General features: G+C 56.6%; 3 protein-coding genes across 3 annotated transcripts; 1 reads left to right on the plus strand and 2 right to left on the minus strand.

Annotated features, from left to right (window-relative positions):
* Window positions 1-289: 289 nt before the first annotated feature.
* On the plus strand, window positions 290-4,111 carry B0T15DRAFT_67752 (uncharacterized protein). Its single transcript, XM_062871191.1, has 2 exons — window positions 290-1,383; window positions 2,261-4,111. Exons 1-2 carry the CDS (start codon window positions 454-456, stop codon window positions 3,698-3,700), a joined length of 2,370 nt encoding a protein of 789 aa, XP_062727028.1. The 5' UTR covers window positions 290-453; the 3' UTR covers window positions 3,701-4,111.
* Window positions 4,078-9,239, minus strand: B0T15DRAFT_520886 (uncharacterized protein). The gene is made up of 2 exons (XM_062868529.1): window positions 5,014-9,239; window positions 4,078-4,950 (listed from the first exon to the last, which is right to left on the minus strand). Exons 1-2 carry the CDS (start codon window positions 8,901-8,903, stop codon window positions 4,287-4,289), a joined length of 4,554 nt encoding a protein of 1,517 aa, XP_062727029.1. The 5' UTR covers window positions 8,904-9,239; the 3' UTR covers window positions 4,078-4,286.
* A 278-nt stretch (window positions 9,240-9,517) lies between these two features.
* Window positions 9,518-11,603, minus strand: B0T15DRAFT_520888 (uncharacterized protein). Its single transcript, XM_062868530.1, has 2 exons — window positions 10,009-11,603; window positions 9,518-9,940 (listed from the first exon to the last, which is right to left on the minus strand). The coding sequence occupies exons 1-2, from the start codon at window positions 11,224-11,226 to the stop codon at window positions 9,887-9,889; spliced, it is 1,272 nt and encodes a 423-aa protein (XP_062727030.1). The 5' UTR covers window positions 11,227-11,603; the 3' UTR covers window positions 9,518-9,886.
* Between the last annotated feature and the right edge of the window lie 2,291 nt (window positions 11,604-13,894).

The following is a 13,894-nucleotide window of genomic DNA, read 5'->3' on the forward strand; positions in this document are numbered from 1 at the left end:
ACTGAGGACTCGGGATCGTCCCGAGATTCTGCATCAAAACCATGCGACAGGAGGAGCTTGTAAGCAGGACTCCCAACTTCAGAGGATTAGTTTACTATGGCACCAAATTAATTGCCTTGGGTAATGTGCGGTCGATACGGGAACAGAAGCACAAGAAGGCCCCAGAGATGCATGATCTTTCCTTGACGCACAACGTGTCCGTCGGCAACCACTTCACAACTTCTTCAAGCCACTGGCAGTGAGCCCATCGAACGATCTCGGGCAATCAGCAGCTCGGCTCTCTTTTTTGGAACCCCACCTTCGAGAACGGCTCGTCTTCCATTTGGAGGCTGAGCGCGAACCCCTGGATCGTCACCGGCGGTCTTGGCTTGGCTACCCACCAGGCCCGCTCCCAAGTGGTTGGACCCTTGAACAAACAACAGGGGAGCTTCGCCGCCAACAGCCAGTAGCGAGATGGGTCGCCAGGGCGTTTCTCGTGCTGTCCCAGAGAGGAATGGCACTCTTTCCAGATCGGCGAGTCCGGGGACTCGCAATGGAGTCAATGGAGTGATGAGCGCCATTGACGCCCACGGTACCCGTGACGTGCCGGGATTGATTCGAGAAGAACTTGATGAACCAGGAACAGCTTCCCCGTCCCCACCAGCTCATCCGACTCTGGAAGCACCCTTGACCCCCCAGACGACCTCGAGCTTGGACCCCAGCAGCCCCAGCTTGCAACTCCCTTTCTTCACCAACAACAGCTCCTCCTTCATCTTCCACCTGGATCTTTTCTCCTCTTGTCTTCTCTTGGATCGAGACTTCAGCCGGAGCATCAACTCGAATCTCACGCCCCACGCCAACTGCCTCCCATATACGTTTTACCTCAGCCCTTCGGCATCCAAATCAAGCAACGCCTTCAGCTCGGGCTCGTCCGACCTCGTTACGAGTAGCGGGGAGACGCAAGGCACCATGCCGGGCCCGACCCTCGATGCTCCGGTCGAGTACGAATTCCTAGCTCCCAGCATGGCCGACTACTTCTCATTGTCGACATCGACCCAAATCCAATCCCCATCAGGTTCGAGGATCGACTTTGCGCAGCTGCCCCCGAGCTCAGCAGGCAGTGGCAGGAGTGAACCGGCCACAGGTCCTCTGAGTTTTGCGCGGTGGGGCAGACGGAATCACCGCCATCACACCGACGCGCACAATCACCACGATGAAGAAGGACGCAGGTTGTTGGGGCGGGGCTGCCGTTCGGCGGAGCGCAAGGCGAGCAGCAGGAGCAGCCCGAAACGATCCGGTCGTTCGAGGTCCAACAGCAACCAAAAACGGCAACCCCAAACTACCGGCGTCCCCCAGATGACACGAGAAGAGTTCGAGGCTCTGCCGCTAGCAATCCAGAGAAAGGTATGTTCTGGCCGTTGGGCTCGCTTTCGTCACTTCTCGAGCAATGCACAGTCACGATGAGAGAGCCGCGCCGCGGTGCTCGGGCCAGAGTCTACCGTCGATGCGGGATCCCGCGTTATCCATGGATGCTCCGAGTCGGCTTGGCACGCGACCCATTTCGAACCGTTCCCCTCCACGGTCCGGCTCGTCATCATTGGCTTATCCTGCAAGTGCTGGGCCTGCAGCCGAAGTTTTGGTTTCACACCAACGACAACCAATGGAATTGGTCCTGCGTTGGGAGCTTTCCCCGTCGGCACCGTGAGGGTTGCACCTGCCCTCCGATCCTCCATCTCCATGGTGAACAGGGACCTACCATGTCCTACCTGGTAACTGTGGGAGTTTGCACATCAGGGTATCCCGACTCCCAGCTCTGGATTGGACCTGACAGCAGGAGCCAAGCTGTCGTACTCTCTCCAGCAAGTTGGTGGCCACAGGTGAGGGTGTGTACCAGGGGAACAAAAGCCCTGACTATCTGTCTTGCGTGGCAACCAAATGTGGTGAGAGTGCTCACCAATTGCGCATTGCATGCATGGTTGCTTCGTGTCTGGTTCGCGCTGTTCCGCACGGGGGGGGGGGGGGGGGAAGGTGCAGCTCCATCACACGCGTTATGGCCCTCGGCACCTGCAGGTCCCGCATCGCTAGCCCCTTTCCCCTCCCTGCTGGCTGCCGGGTGCCGGGCGTTCCTTGCATACAAGCAGCTTGCTATTCGCGAATGGCGTTGCTCGATAACCCAAGCGCGGGAGGCGGCCCAGCTTGGCTACTTCGCTTGGGCTTCTGCTCTTATCAGAACCAGTCCTACTTGATCAGTCACTAATACGGTGTTGCCCCCCCCTTATAGTACTTCTCAACACTCGAGCGGCTGCGTTTTGCTCGAGAATCCGGCCTTGTGGACGGTATCTCACGCCACTACGACGACGTATCAAATTTCAAGCGCCGGAAGCCTCAGCGAGACCGACATCGCCAGGGATCGCCGACCGGGTCTCAATGCTCAATTTCTGATTCGTCGCTCTTGGATGCAGAAGCAACGCAGGAAGCAGACACCCGTCGTACTGAGGAGCATATGGTCCTTGCGGGACGCCAGCGTGCGAGCGTCATCCTCGACGCGGCGGACGAGGCCATATATAAGCTCAAGCAGCAAGCTAGCAGAGGGACCTTGTCAACAGCTGCTGACGGCCTCACCCCTCCTCTTTCTCCCACTCGAAACAGCATGGACTCGCATGATGGACTCGGGAGGCCCGACATTGACCAGTCCCGCGACGGCGAGGTACCTCAGTCGTTTTACGAGAGCTTTCGATGGCTGGATGAGGAAGAGGACCTAGATTTACGCTTCTTCTTGGACGACTACCATGCGAACCTGCGGGAAGGTACACGGCGGGAAGGTACGCCGAACGCAAACCAACGACCCTCGTTCCGCCGACGCATGTCGGTCTCCAAGCTTCCGTTTGGCCGTCGGAGCTCGATTTCATCGTCCAGACCTGGAACCAAGGATGCGATGACAGCACCTCCCGTCCACAGCCCGACGGGGAATGTTTCAAACGGATTGACTCACATGAGGCGCAAGTCACGCACTCTGTCTCTGATCGCGCCGAAGCATGCACCCGGGCCGTCCATCACAGCATTCGACCCTGCTGCAGCGCATTACCAAGATCCTGAGGCCCGGTTAAAGTTGCGGGTCTACCTAGCCTCGCCGCAGAAGTTTGATGAGGCTGTCGAGTTCGGGTTTCCGTCGACAGACGGGTTGTCAGCTGCACCCGCGATGCTGAAACCGGCAGATTGCTCTTCGGACATGCGCACGTTCCTGGCCGATGACGATGACCACCTCTCGCTCAACAGCGATCAACCCTCATTGTCCGATCCGGACTCGCCGAAGACACCGGAGCCTCTCGAGCCCAGAGCTCACGGTCCTCGCCACGCACGGCTAGCCTCGGCCGGCGTTCTCAACGGCAGAGATTTCGGAAGGAAATCTCCAGAGGGGACCTGCTACGCCCAGATACCTGCCTCGTCGCGCGAGATGACACTGCGTATGACGCTCACACGACCGGACCTTCGTACCCCCGACGACGAAATGTACGGCTGGCAGCAGAGGCAGGCCTACCAACAGCATAGCCGCCAGCAAACGGCCCCAGCGTCGCTCGCCGCCGAAACCAGAGGCGCTTACCCCGGAAACGGATCCCAGAAGGAGAGCTTGGATAACTTCCGTGATGTCGATCATTGGAATGAAACCGCGGCTGAGAAGGGCGTCATGAGGCGGATTTGGAACCGCGTACGAAGAGTATGAGGCTCCGCAAACGCATCACCTACCTCTCAGGTTCCCGACTGTCGACGCCGCCTGGGTATTGTACACCCTACCGTTTCACGCTCTTTCCCTCATTATCATATCGACCACCATGACATCTCATTAAAGCCTACGAATCAATCCCTCATGGCAGCCTTTGGACGTGCTGCACTCGGCGAAGGAGGTCTCTTTTGCTCTCTTAGGACCTTGCAAGGCGTTTGGCGGGTTTTCTCTCTTAGATGCATCTAGTCGGTTGGCTGATTTGTTTCCATAAAAGCATACACGGGTTGAGCATCTCACGATGGAGCTTTTTAATAGTATATAGGTAGAGAACAAAAATTCGCAATGTACACTGACTGCTTGATCGTATTTTCTCAAGCAATTTTTTTTTCTATATATCTCAGCCAAAATCACGCGCTCCTATACCATATGCAACCCCACAGTGCCAATTTGAACCGCCGGCGTCATACACTATATTCCATCACACATCCATCTTTCTATCATGTCCAAGAAGCATGGTTACGACATGCCAAGAGAACCCTAGTACATATTGCCCAAGGCGAGTCAAGATATACCCGGACGAGGCAGACTATACCTCCTCATCGCTATCCTCCCCAAGCAACTCACCCTCGTCGTCATCCACAATCGCGTAATCGCCACTGCCCCTCGCAAAGCTATCCCTCGTCGTAAATCTCCTCGTCCCACCCCCAAGCCTGCTCCATCTCCCCCTCCCGCCGCCGCCGCTTCCAGAGCCGAGCCCCAGCCTCTCTCCGAGACCCTTCACACTCCTCCACAAGGCGCCCGCAACGACAGGCATCGCTACGATGACCGCCACCACGGCGCTGAGCGCGATGACAGGGTACTTAACCCAGGGCCGATCGGCCTCGAAAATGGCGTTCCCCTGGTCGCCAAGGCGGATCTGGCCGAACTTGCCGTTCCAGTTCCGCCAGACCCACCAGCCCGCGGCGCCGGCCAGGGCGAACGGGACGGTGATGGCGAAGAAGATGGCAATGCCAGAGGCGCGATGCGCACGATCGAACTCGTCTTCTTTGCCCGCGCAGGGGTGCACGGGGGATTCCTTGTCGAGGGCGCGGCCGCCGACACACGTAGTGAGCGGAATGCGGCGGAAGCCCGTCGGCTCGTGGTACTCGATAGCGTCGGGGTGCTCTTTGCACCAGATCTGCGGGTCTTTGGGTTGGAGACCGGCGACGAGCTTGCACTGGCCGAATCCGTCCATTTCGTAGTTGTAATCGCTTGAGAAGGGAGAGCGCGTCAGTATGTGGTGGGCACGTCAGGGAACGGATGCGGTCGCTTACCATTCAAAGTCCTCCCGCGTGCAGGTACAATTCTTCTTGCTGTAGAGGGGTTGCAGTTTGAAGTCGTTATAGCATTTCCTGTCATCCTTCTTACGCAGATACTGAGAGACGTGACCGAAAAGGCAGCCATCGGGCTGCAGGGGATGGCTTGGCGACCATATGTAGTAGTCCGACTTTCCGGGATCGTCGTCATGCTTGCACATGCGCTCGGTGAAGCCGGAAAAGTCCAGGTTCAGGGTGAAAGCGCCCTTGCTGTTCTTGCCCCAAAGGAGGAAGTTGCGCGAGCTGCCGGAGCGGAGGGTGGTCACATCCCAGACCTCGACCTCCTCGTCAGAGAACTGATGCTCTTGCCAGGTCTGGCCTTGGTCGAGCGAGTAGAAAACGGTCTTTGTCTTCTTTGCGCCGGCCGCCGGGGTTGTCTGGATGAGGACGATGACTGCGCCCTGATCGCCGATCGCCCAGGTCCACCGGCCTTGCTTGACGCGCTTCCACGTGATGCCGGCATTGGTGGTCATGAACGTGTCAGCGTCCTTGAGCGCGCCCAGCGACTCGCCAACATTGCCCCATCCGAACATCAGACCGACGGCCCCCTGTGACGAGTAGGTCTTGCGGTGGTCCCCACGCTCCGTATAGCCGTGGATGTGCAGCGCGCATTTCTCGTCGCCGCCAGACTGGCAGGGGAACTTGCCGAAATCGTCATTGTCAGGTGTCGGCAAATACGCCCAGCGCGCACCGTCATTGTGTGTGATCTTGGTCTGCAGCTTCTTGGGAGCACTGCCCTTCTCGCCGGGGTTGGCGACCACATTCACCAAGGCAACGCCCTCCAGGCCGAGCATTTTCTCAAAGTCAACGTAGAAGTCTTCGTCACAGTTGACGTCCCTCACGCTGACTACATACGAGGTTCCGTTCGAGTTGCTCTTGAGGATGGTGCCAACCGTGCGACCCTCGGCCACGTCGGTGGCCACGAACAGGTTGACAGCATGCGTCGAGCTGTCAAGCACGGTATAGGCATGCTGGTGCGGGACTTCGAAGCCATAAGGGAAACGGGCGTCGGCGAAGATAGCGCCGTCGAGACTTGCGCTGACTTGCAGGGTCTGCTTGGTCGTGTTCTCGGTGGCGACCACGATGAACTCGGCCATGGTAGCAAATTCCTTCACGTTCCTCCCGCGGATCTCCTCATTCTCAAACCAGTCATTCGTCGAGACCAGCATCAGCGGGTTGTCCTTGCCCACGTCTTCCCGCTCGTGCTTGAGGCAGAGGATCTGCTCCTCCTTGCGCTCGGGATACTTGTAGGCGCTCGATCCGGTGAACTCGCAGCGCCGGGCGTACCGAGCCCCAGTCTCCCAGTGGTCTCCGCGATCCTTGGTGAAGGAAGCGACCGTGTAGCAGTCGTCGTTCTTCTCGCACTTCTGGCCGATCCAGATCAGCCAGTCCTTCTTGTCCGGATGGAAGGCTAGAGGGAGAACGTGCGGGTTTGGCTCGTGAGGTGCCTTGAAGCTGTGGAAGGTCCTACCACGGTCTGTGGTGTAGATAACCTTCTTGCCGGTGGTGATGAAGAAGACCATATCCTTGAAGTAGTGGTGCGGGATGATTCCCACAATCTTCTCGCCTTCGAGATCCTTTGGAGTGTGCCAGGTCTTGCCATGGTCATCAGTGACATGGATGGCCCCGCGGTGCGATCCCTGGATTCCGCGCATGATAATGGTCTCGTCCTCGGCTGAGCTCGAGTCACCCCGCTCTAGGTAGTGCTTCTCCCACGCATCATAATCCTCAAATACCTTTTGCGTTTGCTCAATCTTGTCCGTTGCGGGGGCCGAAGGCTTGCCCCCAGTCTCGGAGCACTTCCTGTCGACGTCCTTGTACTTCTCGTCCATCTGCTTCGTCGGTTTGCACGTGTTTCCGGGTATCTTGCGGTATCCCGACGTGCCCTTGAATGTGTCGTCCGGCTTGGCGTCGCGGCACGCTCCCTCCGGCGGGATGATGGGGCCCCTGGCGACGCACTTGCCATCCACTCTCTCAAAGTTGAAATCGCACTCGTAATCCTTGTCAGTGCAATCGCAATCCTCTGTTTCTGCCACCGCATGCTTGAACTCCTGCTTCAGGAAGCACTCGGCCTTCTTCTTGCGGCGGCTGAACGTCTGAGTGTGGCCCATCAGGCACGTCGGCTTCCCGTCGTCGTCCACTCGGGCAGACCACTTTTCCATATCATCCTCCTTGCAAGTCGCCTCGTGAAGGCCGTCGAAGTCGATCGAGATAATTCGCCACTGGGGGGCTTTGTCCGTCAGGCCGATCAGGAGGAACTTGAGGCTGGCCGATTCTTGTGTGGTCGTGAGGATGTACGGCCGGATCTTCAGCCCATCGGGCAGAGATTCTTTCGCCCAGGTAAGTCCGTGGTCAAGCGAGTAGCTGATCTCGCTGACATCAGCATCCTTGGAGTCGCGCACGGCGACGAGGATAGAACCCTGGTCCCCAAACTCGTACTTGTGGGGGCCGTTCAGCGCCTTGCTCCACGTCTTACCCGCGTCGTCGGATACGTAGAGATTGCCATCCTCCCAGTAATCCTTCAGGTATTCGCCTGTATTGCCGACGGCCATAACCAGGCCGGGTGCGGGGCTCGAGAAGACACGACCGATATTGCTCAGCTCCGTGACCGAGTGGAGGTGTATCCTCTTGCCACCGGCTGTCACAGACTCGAAAGTCCGGCCGTCGTCAAACGTGATCTCGGACACAACCTTCTTCTTGGCGCTGGCCTTTTTTGACACCTCTTCCCAGTTATCGACCTTATTCACCAAGAAGATCCCCTGAATGCCGGTGATCTTCTCGAAATCGACATGCCCCCTCTGATTGCGGTTGGTGTGCTCAATATTCTCGGTGAAGTAGGTGCCGTTCGAATTGCTCGTGAACATCACACCCATCGGGTTGGATGGTCGGGTCGTCATAACATCAATCTGAATACTGTAGTTGGTGCTCTCGAGCACCGTGTAAGCCTCCTGCATCAGCCGGTGGTCGTGGGTGTCGTGCGGCGCCGGGAAGACGGCACGGTGCCACTTCTTGGTGTCGTCGGTGACGAAGAGAGCCATCTCGTCCGTGTTCATGGAACTGGTCGCCACCAGCAGATATTTCTTTACCACCGCAACATTTACGATGCCCTGCACCGGTTTGTTCGTGTCGAGATTGGGCTCGAACTCCTGTATGTCTTTACTCTCGTCGGTGGCCTGGAAGAAGTTGTCGGAGACCAGGAGGCGGTTGTCCTGCTTGAAGGGCGAATAGGCGTCCCTGACAATGCACAAAATGCGATTCTTGTCCAGATCTTCAGAACCCGTGGAGAACAGGTCCGAGGACTTGGCCCACCAGCAGCCATCTGTATCCCTGCGCAGTTCCTTGGCGGGTGACTTGAAACCGTCGGTGGTGTACATGGCAACCTCTTGACAGAGTCCCACGCAGGACATGCCGTTGAAGATGATTCGGTCGGGGTCGGCGGCGTGGAACTGGAGGATGTCGCCGCGGAACATGGTCATCTCGGCGCCTGACTCGAACTTGACCCATGACTTTCCGCGGTCGCTGGTGCGGAAGTGGGTGGTGCCCTCGGTCAGAATATATGCCCGCTTCGGGTCAAACTGGTGCATGTAAAGCAGCCAGGCCTTGCCTTCCGGGATGGCGTCCACGCGCTCCCAAGTCACGCCGTGGTCGCCGGAGCGGTAAACATTGTTGGCATCGGCGTCTTGAAACAGGACGACATCCGAGTCGGGGAAGTAGTTCAGGTTTCTTGGTATGTTCTCGAACGTCTTCGTGTGGAAATTTGGCCGGTCGTTCTTTGCGGCGACGGGTGCCGCCCAGAGGGCCGACGACGCCAGCAGCGTCGCCACCTGCAGAACACCCCTGACCCTCATGGTGCGTGCGCAGAGAGTTGGCCGCTCATCAAGGAGAGCGTCGGAAAGCCAACGACTCGATGGAACAACTTTTCGATACGGGCCGTAGAAACAACGTCACTCGATACCGGCGCCAGAAGCCTAGAGCCAACGGAGGACAGGACGCACGAACAACCTCACGCTGCTTCGTTTCTTCGCTTGCAACCTTGGGATTGAGGCGTTGCTGCGCTGCTGATGTGTGCCTCCAGTGTGTTTGAAAAGTCGCAATCCCGCTATCAGGCTGTTGAGACTTCGACGGTGGGAGGTGTTGCAAATGTGAGGCTGACCGAGGATCTCTAAAGGCTGCCAGTGTCTTATTCAGTCAGTCAGCGACGTTGCGTCGCAAGCTGAGACGCAACTGGCCAATAGCAGCAGGCACCCCAAGCTCGATGGAGCAACATGCGCCACATCAGATGCCCCGCTGGGGCATCTGAACCGCTACCAGGTAGTGCATGAGATACGGATATTTGTCCCACCACCCCATGGAGTCTCTTGAGCAACAAGATACTAGTAAGGTAGCTCGAGGGTAGGTACCAAAAACATGATCACCTTACTCTGCCGGGCGTGACATCGGATCGTCGCTTCTACCCAGTTGCTCTCTGTGCTGAACATATCCTGCATGTTGTGGGTGGGAGTAACATCACGCCTGCCTGGGCGACCTGGACTGGATATAAAGCTTAATAAGTTTGGCATCCATTGCCTACTTAGGTACCGCCTTAGATAAAGGCAACTTCGCACCCCTGTCTACTGTGCATAATCGCAAAGTATAAACATTTCAAACATTAAAGGAACCAGAATATGCGACTCTAAATACACCACTCCCGCCCTGCCCATTAAATTGTCAGAGTTGTGAATGGTTTCTGGAGCACGAGGAACTTTGCACAAGTTGTCGCCATGGGCCTGCAGCGAGGATGATAAAACGAAGAAAGAACCCAACACGCAGTGCAGCTACCCCCCTTCCCCCCTCAAGAGCTCTTCTTGAGTACGATGGTCGCCGTGCTGCCACTCGGCACACCGACCTATTCGTGCCGTTAGCATGTTCACCCCCACGACAAAAGCGGCAACGTCTCATCGAGTTTATACGTACCGTGCAGCCGTCAGGCAACGCATATTCACCGCTCTTCAGCCAGCAGTCGCTCCGGACTTTGCCGTCCACCTCAATGGCAATATCGAAATCAAGCTTGGCAGTGGTGGTGGGCTTGTTGGGGAAGATGGAGAGGTAAGTCACGCCGCCGGCCTTGCCGACTCCGATGTTGGTGGGCGCCCAGTTGCCAGCGGAATCGGGGAACAGGGAGCTCTTCCACACGCAGGCCTCCTCGACGGAAACACCCGCATTGTTAACGTAGTACTGAGCAGTCGTGAGCTTGCCCTGCCACACGTAGTACGAACTCTGATCCGGGTTCGTCACAGGGTACGTGTTACCCGGCTGCGTGTCAATTGGAATGACCATAGCCTCGCTGCCTGGGTAGTCGGTACGGCAGATGGCCGAGTTCGAGTCGAGCTCGTTCCGGACATACACGCCGCCCTCGCCGGGCTCGCAAAGCTTGGTGTACTTGGGCCGCGTGAGCTCCAGTTTCCCCTTCTCGTTGCAGTACAAGCCGCCAACAGACTGGCCACGCGCACCCTGCTCCACGGGCCACTGTGTCTTCTGGTAGCCCGGAGGGCACGCGTAAGAGCACACCATGCCAGGCTGGCAGGTTCCCGAGGTGGGGGATTCGATGTCGTCGACTGAGACACCCTTGATGAAAGAGCCGAACTTGGCAAGTGTTGTCCACCCTGCGGTACCAAGCCAGGGAATATTGACAGCACCATACTCGGTCGGGACATGGCCACACGGGACATCGCCGCTCGGGAAGTCGGCGTCCAGACCGGTGGCCGAGGGCTGAGCCGGGGTCGGGGCCTTTGTCGAGGAAGGCTTTGCCGAAGTCGTGGTGGTGCTGGTAGATGTCGACGTCGAGGTAGAGGTCGAGGTCGAAGTCGAAGTCGTCTTCTCATAGAACTGAGCTCCGAACTCGGCACTGGCCTTGGAGGTCGAGACGGCAGGGGGAGGGGCGCTGAAGCTAGGCAACGACGAGCCCACGACATAATAGAGGCCCTTCGAGATGTCCGCCTCGGCCTGTGCAGCATCCAACGTCTCCCCGTCCGGCGTCACGTACTTGACAACAGTGGGACCTTCGACAACCTCGGTAACGACCACAACATCACGCTTCTTGGCATGAAGATGACGATGGCCGTGGTTATGAGGTTGCGCGGCAACACCGACAATCACGGCTGCCGTGACGGCCGTCCTGATCACGCCCTTCATTCTGGTAGATTCTCTCAGGGGTCCCGAGTCTTTTTGTTGTTGTTGGTGGTGATGATGAGATAGGACTGCTGTTTGTTGACAATTCCAAAAGAACGTGAGAGAGAGCTAGAGCTCTCCGTTGGGTGGAACTCGCGAAGCAAGACAGAACACCGTCAATGGCAGGAAACGAGCGGCCAGCAGTTCAAGAGAGTGATGAACTGATGATGGAGGGAGAACTGGGGAACTCTCAAGGGGGTGGGAGAGGTGGAAAAGGAGCGAAATGAGCGTCGCCCGGGTTGCTTGGACACAGACCAGGCCAAGGAAAGGGCAGTGGTCTGGTTTTTGGCGAAATTGCGGGCCCTGAAAAAGAGGGAAAACCTGCAGACCAATTGGGTCGAAGGGCGGCTAATGCAGGTACCGACGACCAGGGGTCGCTTGCCAGGGGTGTGCGTCTCGGAAAAGGACGTCTCCCCAGCGACTCCCCAGTGTTCACTGATCCACTGTCCACGCAATCATCGCAATTTGCGCTGCATGTCCGGCAGAAACACAGCGACTTCTTTTATGTGTTCAACTCGTGCATGCTGCAGTCCCAACAAGTTATCATTCCTATCCGCAGTCAAGAACAGCATTGGAACTTCCTGCCGGACAACCCTAGCAGCTGAAGAGCCAAGAATGCCCATTGTTGCCAAGCCCACCGGGGCTTGCGAAGAAAGTGGCCAGAATCTTTGATGAGAGCACTGCCAGGAATCTCGCAGCGACTCCACGGTGGACTCGTACACTATGGAGGAGGCTCACAGGGACGAGTTCGCTCATCATGCTGCGCTCCGGATTGCGCAATATTCGTCCCACGTCCTGACTAGCCCAATCAGGCAAACTTGCAGGACGATCTGGGAGCCTGCCCCTTAATAAACGTTACCTACATAACGTTATCTTAGCCTCTCAGTCTAAAGTGTAAACCGACATATCTACGCAGTACGCACAGCTTCATCTACTCTCCGGTTTCCTCTGAACGCCGCTCAGGCGCGGTCGCAAAGATGTTAACCGCCTCTCGTATGTACGTACTAGTAGTATTGTACAATACATACGGTACATACTGTACATAGTATTGCGGTAGCCACGCGCAGTTCAATGCCAATCGACCGTTTCCGCTGGCCGCTAAGATGAGGACATATCGCGGAAGCATTCCAGAGCTGTTATTGTCCATTACCTAGTTATGAGGATCCCGTCATGCCCTCGTTTGAGGCCTTGTATACTATATCAGGGACAAGGGATACAGAGAATCGCTGCTTGCGCACCCTGTATAGTAACAAGGGGTATCTCTAATCCGCTGGGGAAGAGACTCGGGGAGACGTCACGTACCTATTTCACGCTTCACTTGCCCAGCGTATCAACATCTGACACTGGCTCTGGAATCTCTGCGCCAATGTCGTCAAAGGCTACCTGCATCCAGTTGACGGAGAATAGTTGATTATATCTCTAATCATCACAGGATTATCGCCATGAACTCCGGTCATTCTTCCGCTCTGTACCTACTAGTACATTGGTCCCCAATCGTGCTATGACAAACCTGAGTGGTACGATCTAGCTGGCGATAGACTCCGTTACGTATGTACGCAGTTCAAGTGAAATGTTGCTCCCACATATGTTTCTGAGACCAGCCGCACTCCTTGGGCTAGTTATACGTGTCCGGCAGATAAGCAACTATGTGAAGTCTTCAATCTTGTGCATACACAAGATGGAACAGCCAACGGGTGTCAAAACGACCGCGTTTTTTCAGATTGCGCTCACATAAGAATATTAGTACTTCCGTATACTGCCACTTGCACGGTATGATGAATAGACTAGTCATCCGGCCAAGGGAGCTCACACGGTGAGTTGCTATATTCCATGACCCCTAAAGTAACGTACCTCTTCCTCCACGCTATAGTTCAGGCCTCGATATTTGCCTTTTAGTATGCATCAGCCAGGGATTAACTGAATACCTATTGAGGCCGCGGCCACCACTTCGGTAGTAGCGTTCCTATGACAATCTCCCTCGCAAGGGTGCAGCGAAGCATCTCACGGATGCGCATCTCAAAAGCAACATTGGCCGTGGCTTTTACGCGCCCCTAAAAGAACCAGGAAACCTGGCGCCGGAGGAACCCGGGGCAGTGGCTACTTAGTGAGGCACTGTCGACTAATACAAACAACTGCGACACGATCCTGTGCACTAGTAGCTGTCTATTTTCCACACCCTCGTACCTCAAAGATTGTCGACAACGACCTGAAAGTTTGTTGTTGTGGGCTGCGCCACTTGTCTTAGGCATGCGAGGCATGTTGAGGTCTTGCCCCACTTCTCGCCTGAACTCTGATAGGTAACTTGAACTTAAGTACTGTAACTGAAGCCATAACTAACACTAGCACAGCCACTCCCTTCGCGCTTACCTAGACAAGTCTCGCCCGTTCACGGTATGTTGCGGGAGCCGGTTATGCAGCGCACCACTGAGCTGGTTCTTTGCAATGTTGGCCCTTTTCCACCTGCGTTCCGGGCCTGAATCAGCCCCGACGCGAGGCGGCTGCAGATGCCTTTGACAGATGAGCCGTAAGTGGGGAGGCCGAAATAAGCTAGCGCAGCAAGGCTGACCAAAAGCGTGCCGGTGACGCTTGGACCCGCAAAAGTACCCGTCTTCCCGGCGGCTGCGCCCGCAAT

The sequence above is a fragment of the Chaetomium strumarium genome (assembly GCF_033439665.1).
Source record: "Chaetomium strumarium strain CBS 333.67 chromosome Unknown B0T15scaffold_1, whole genome shotgun sequence".
Classification (NCBI taxonomy): Eukaryota; Fungi; Ascomycota; class Sordariomycetes; order Sordariales; family Chaetomiaceae; genus Chaetomium; species Chaetomium strumarium.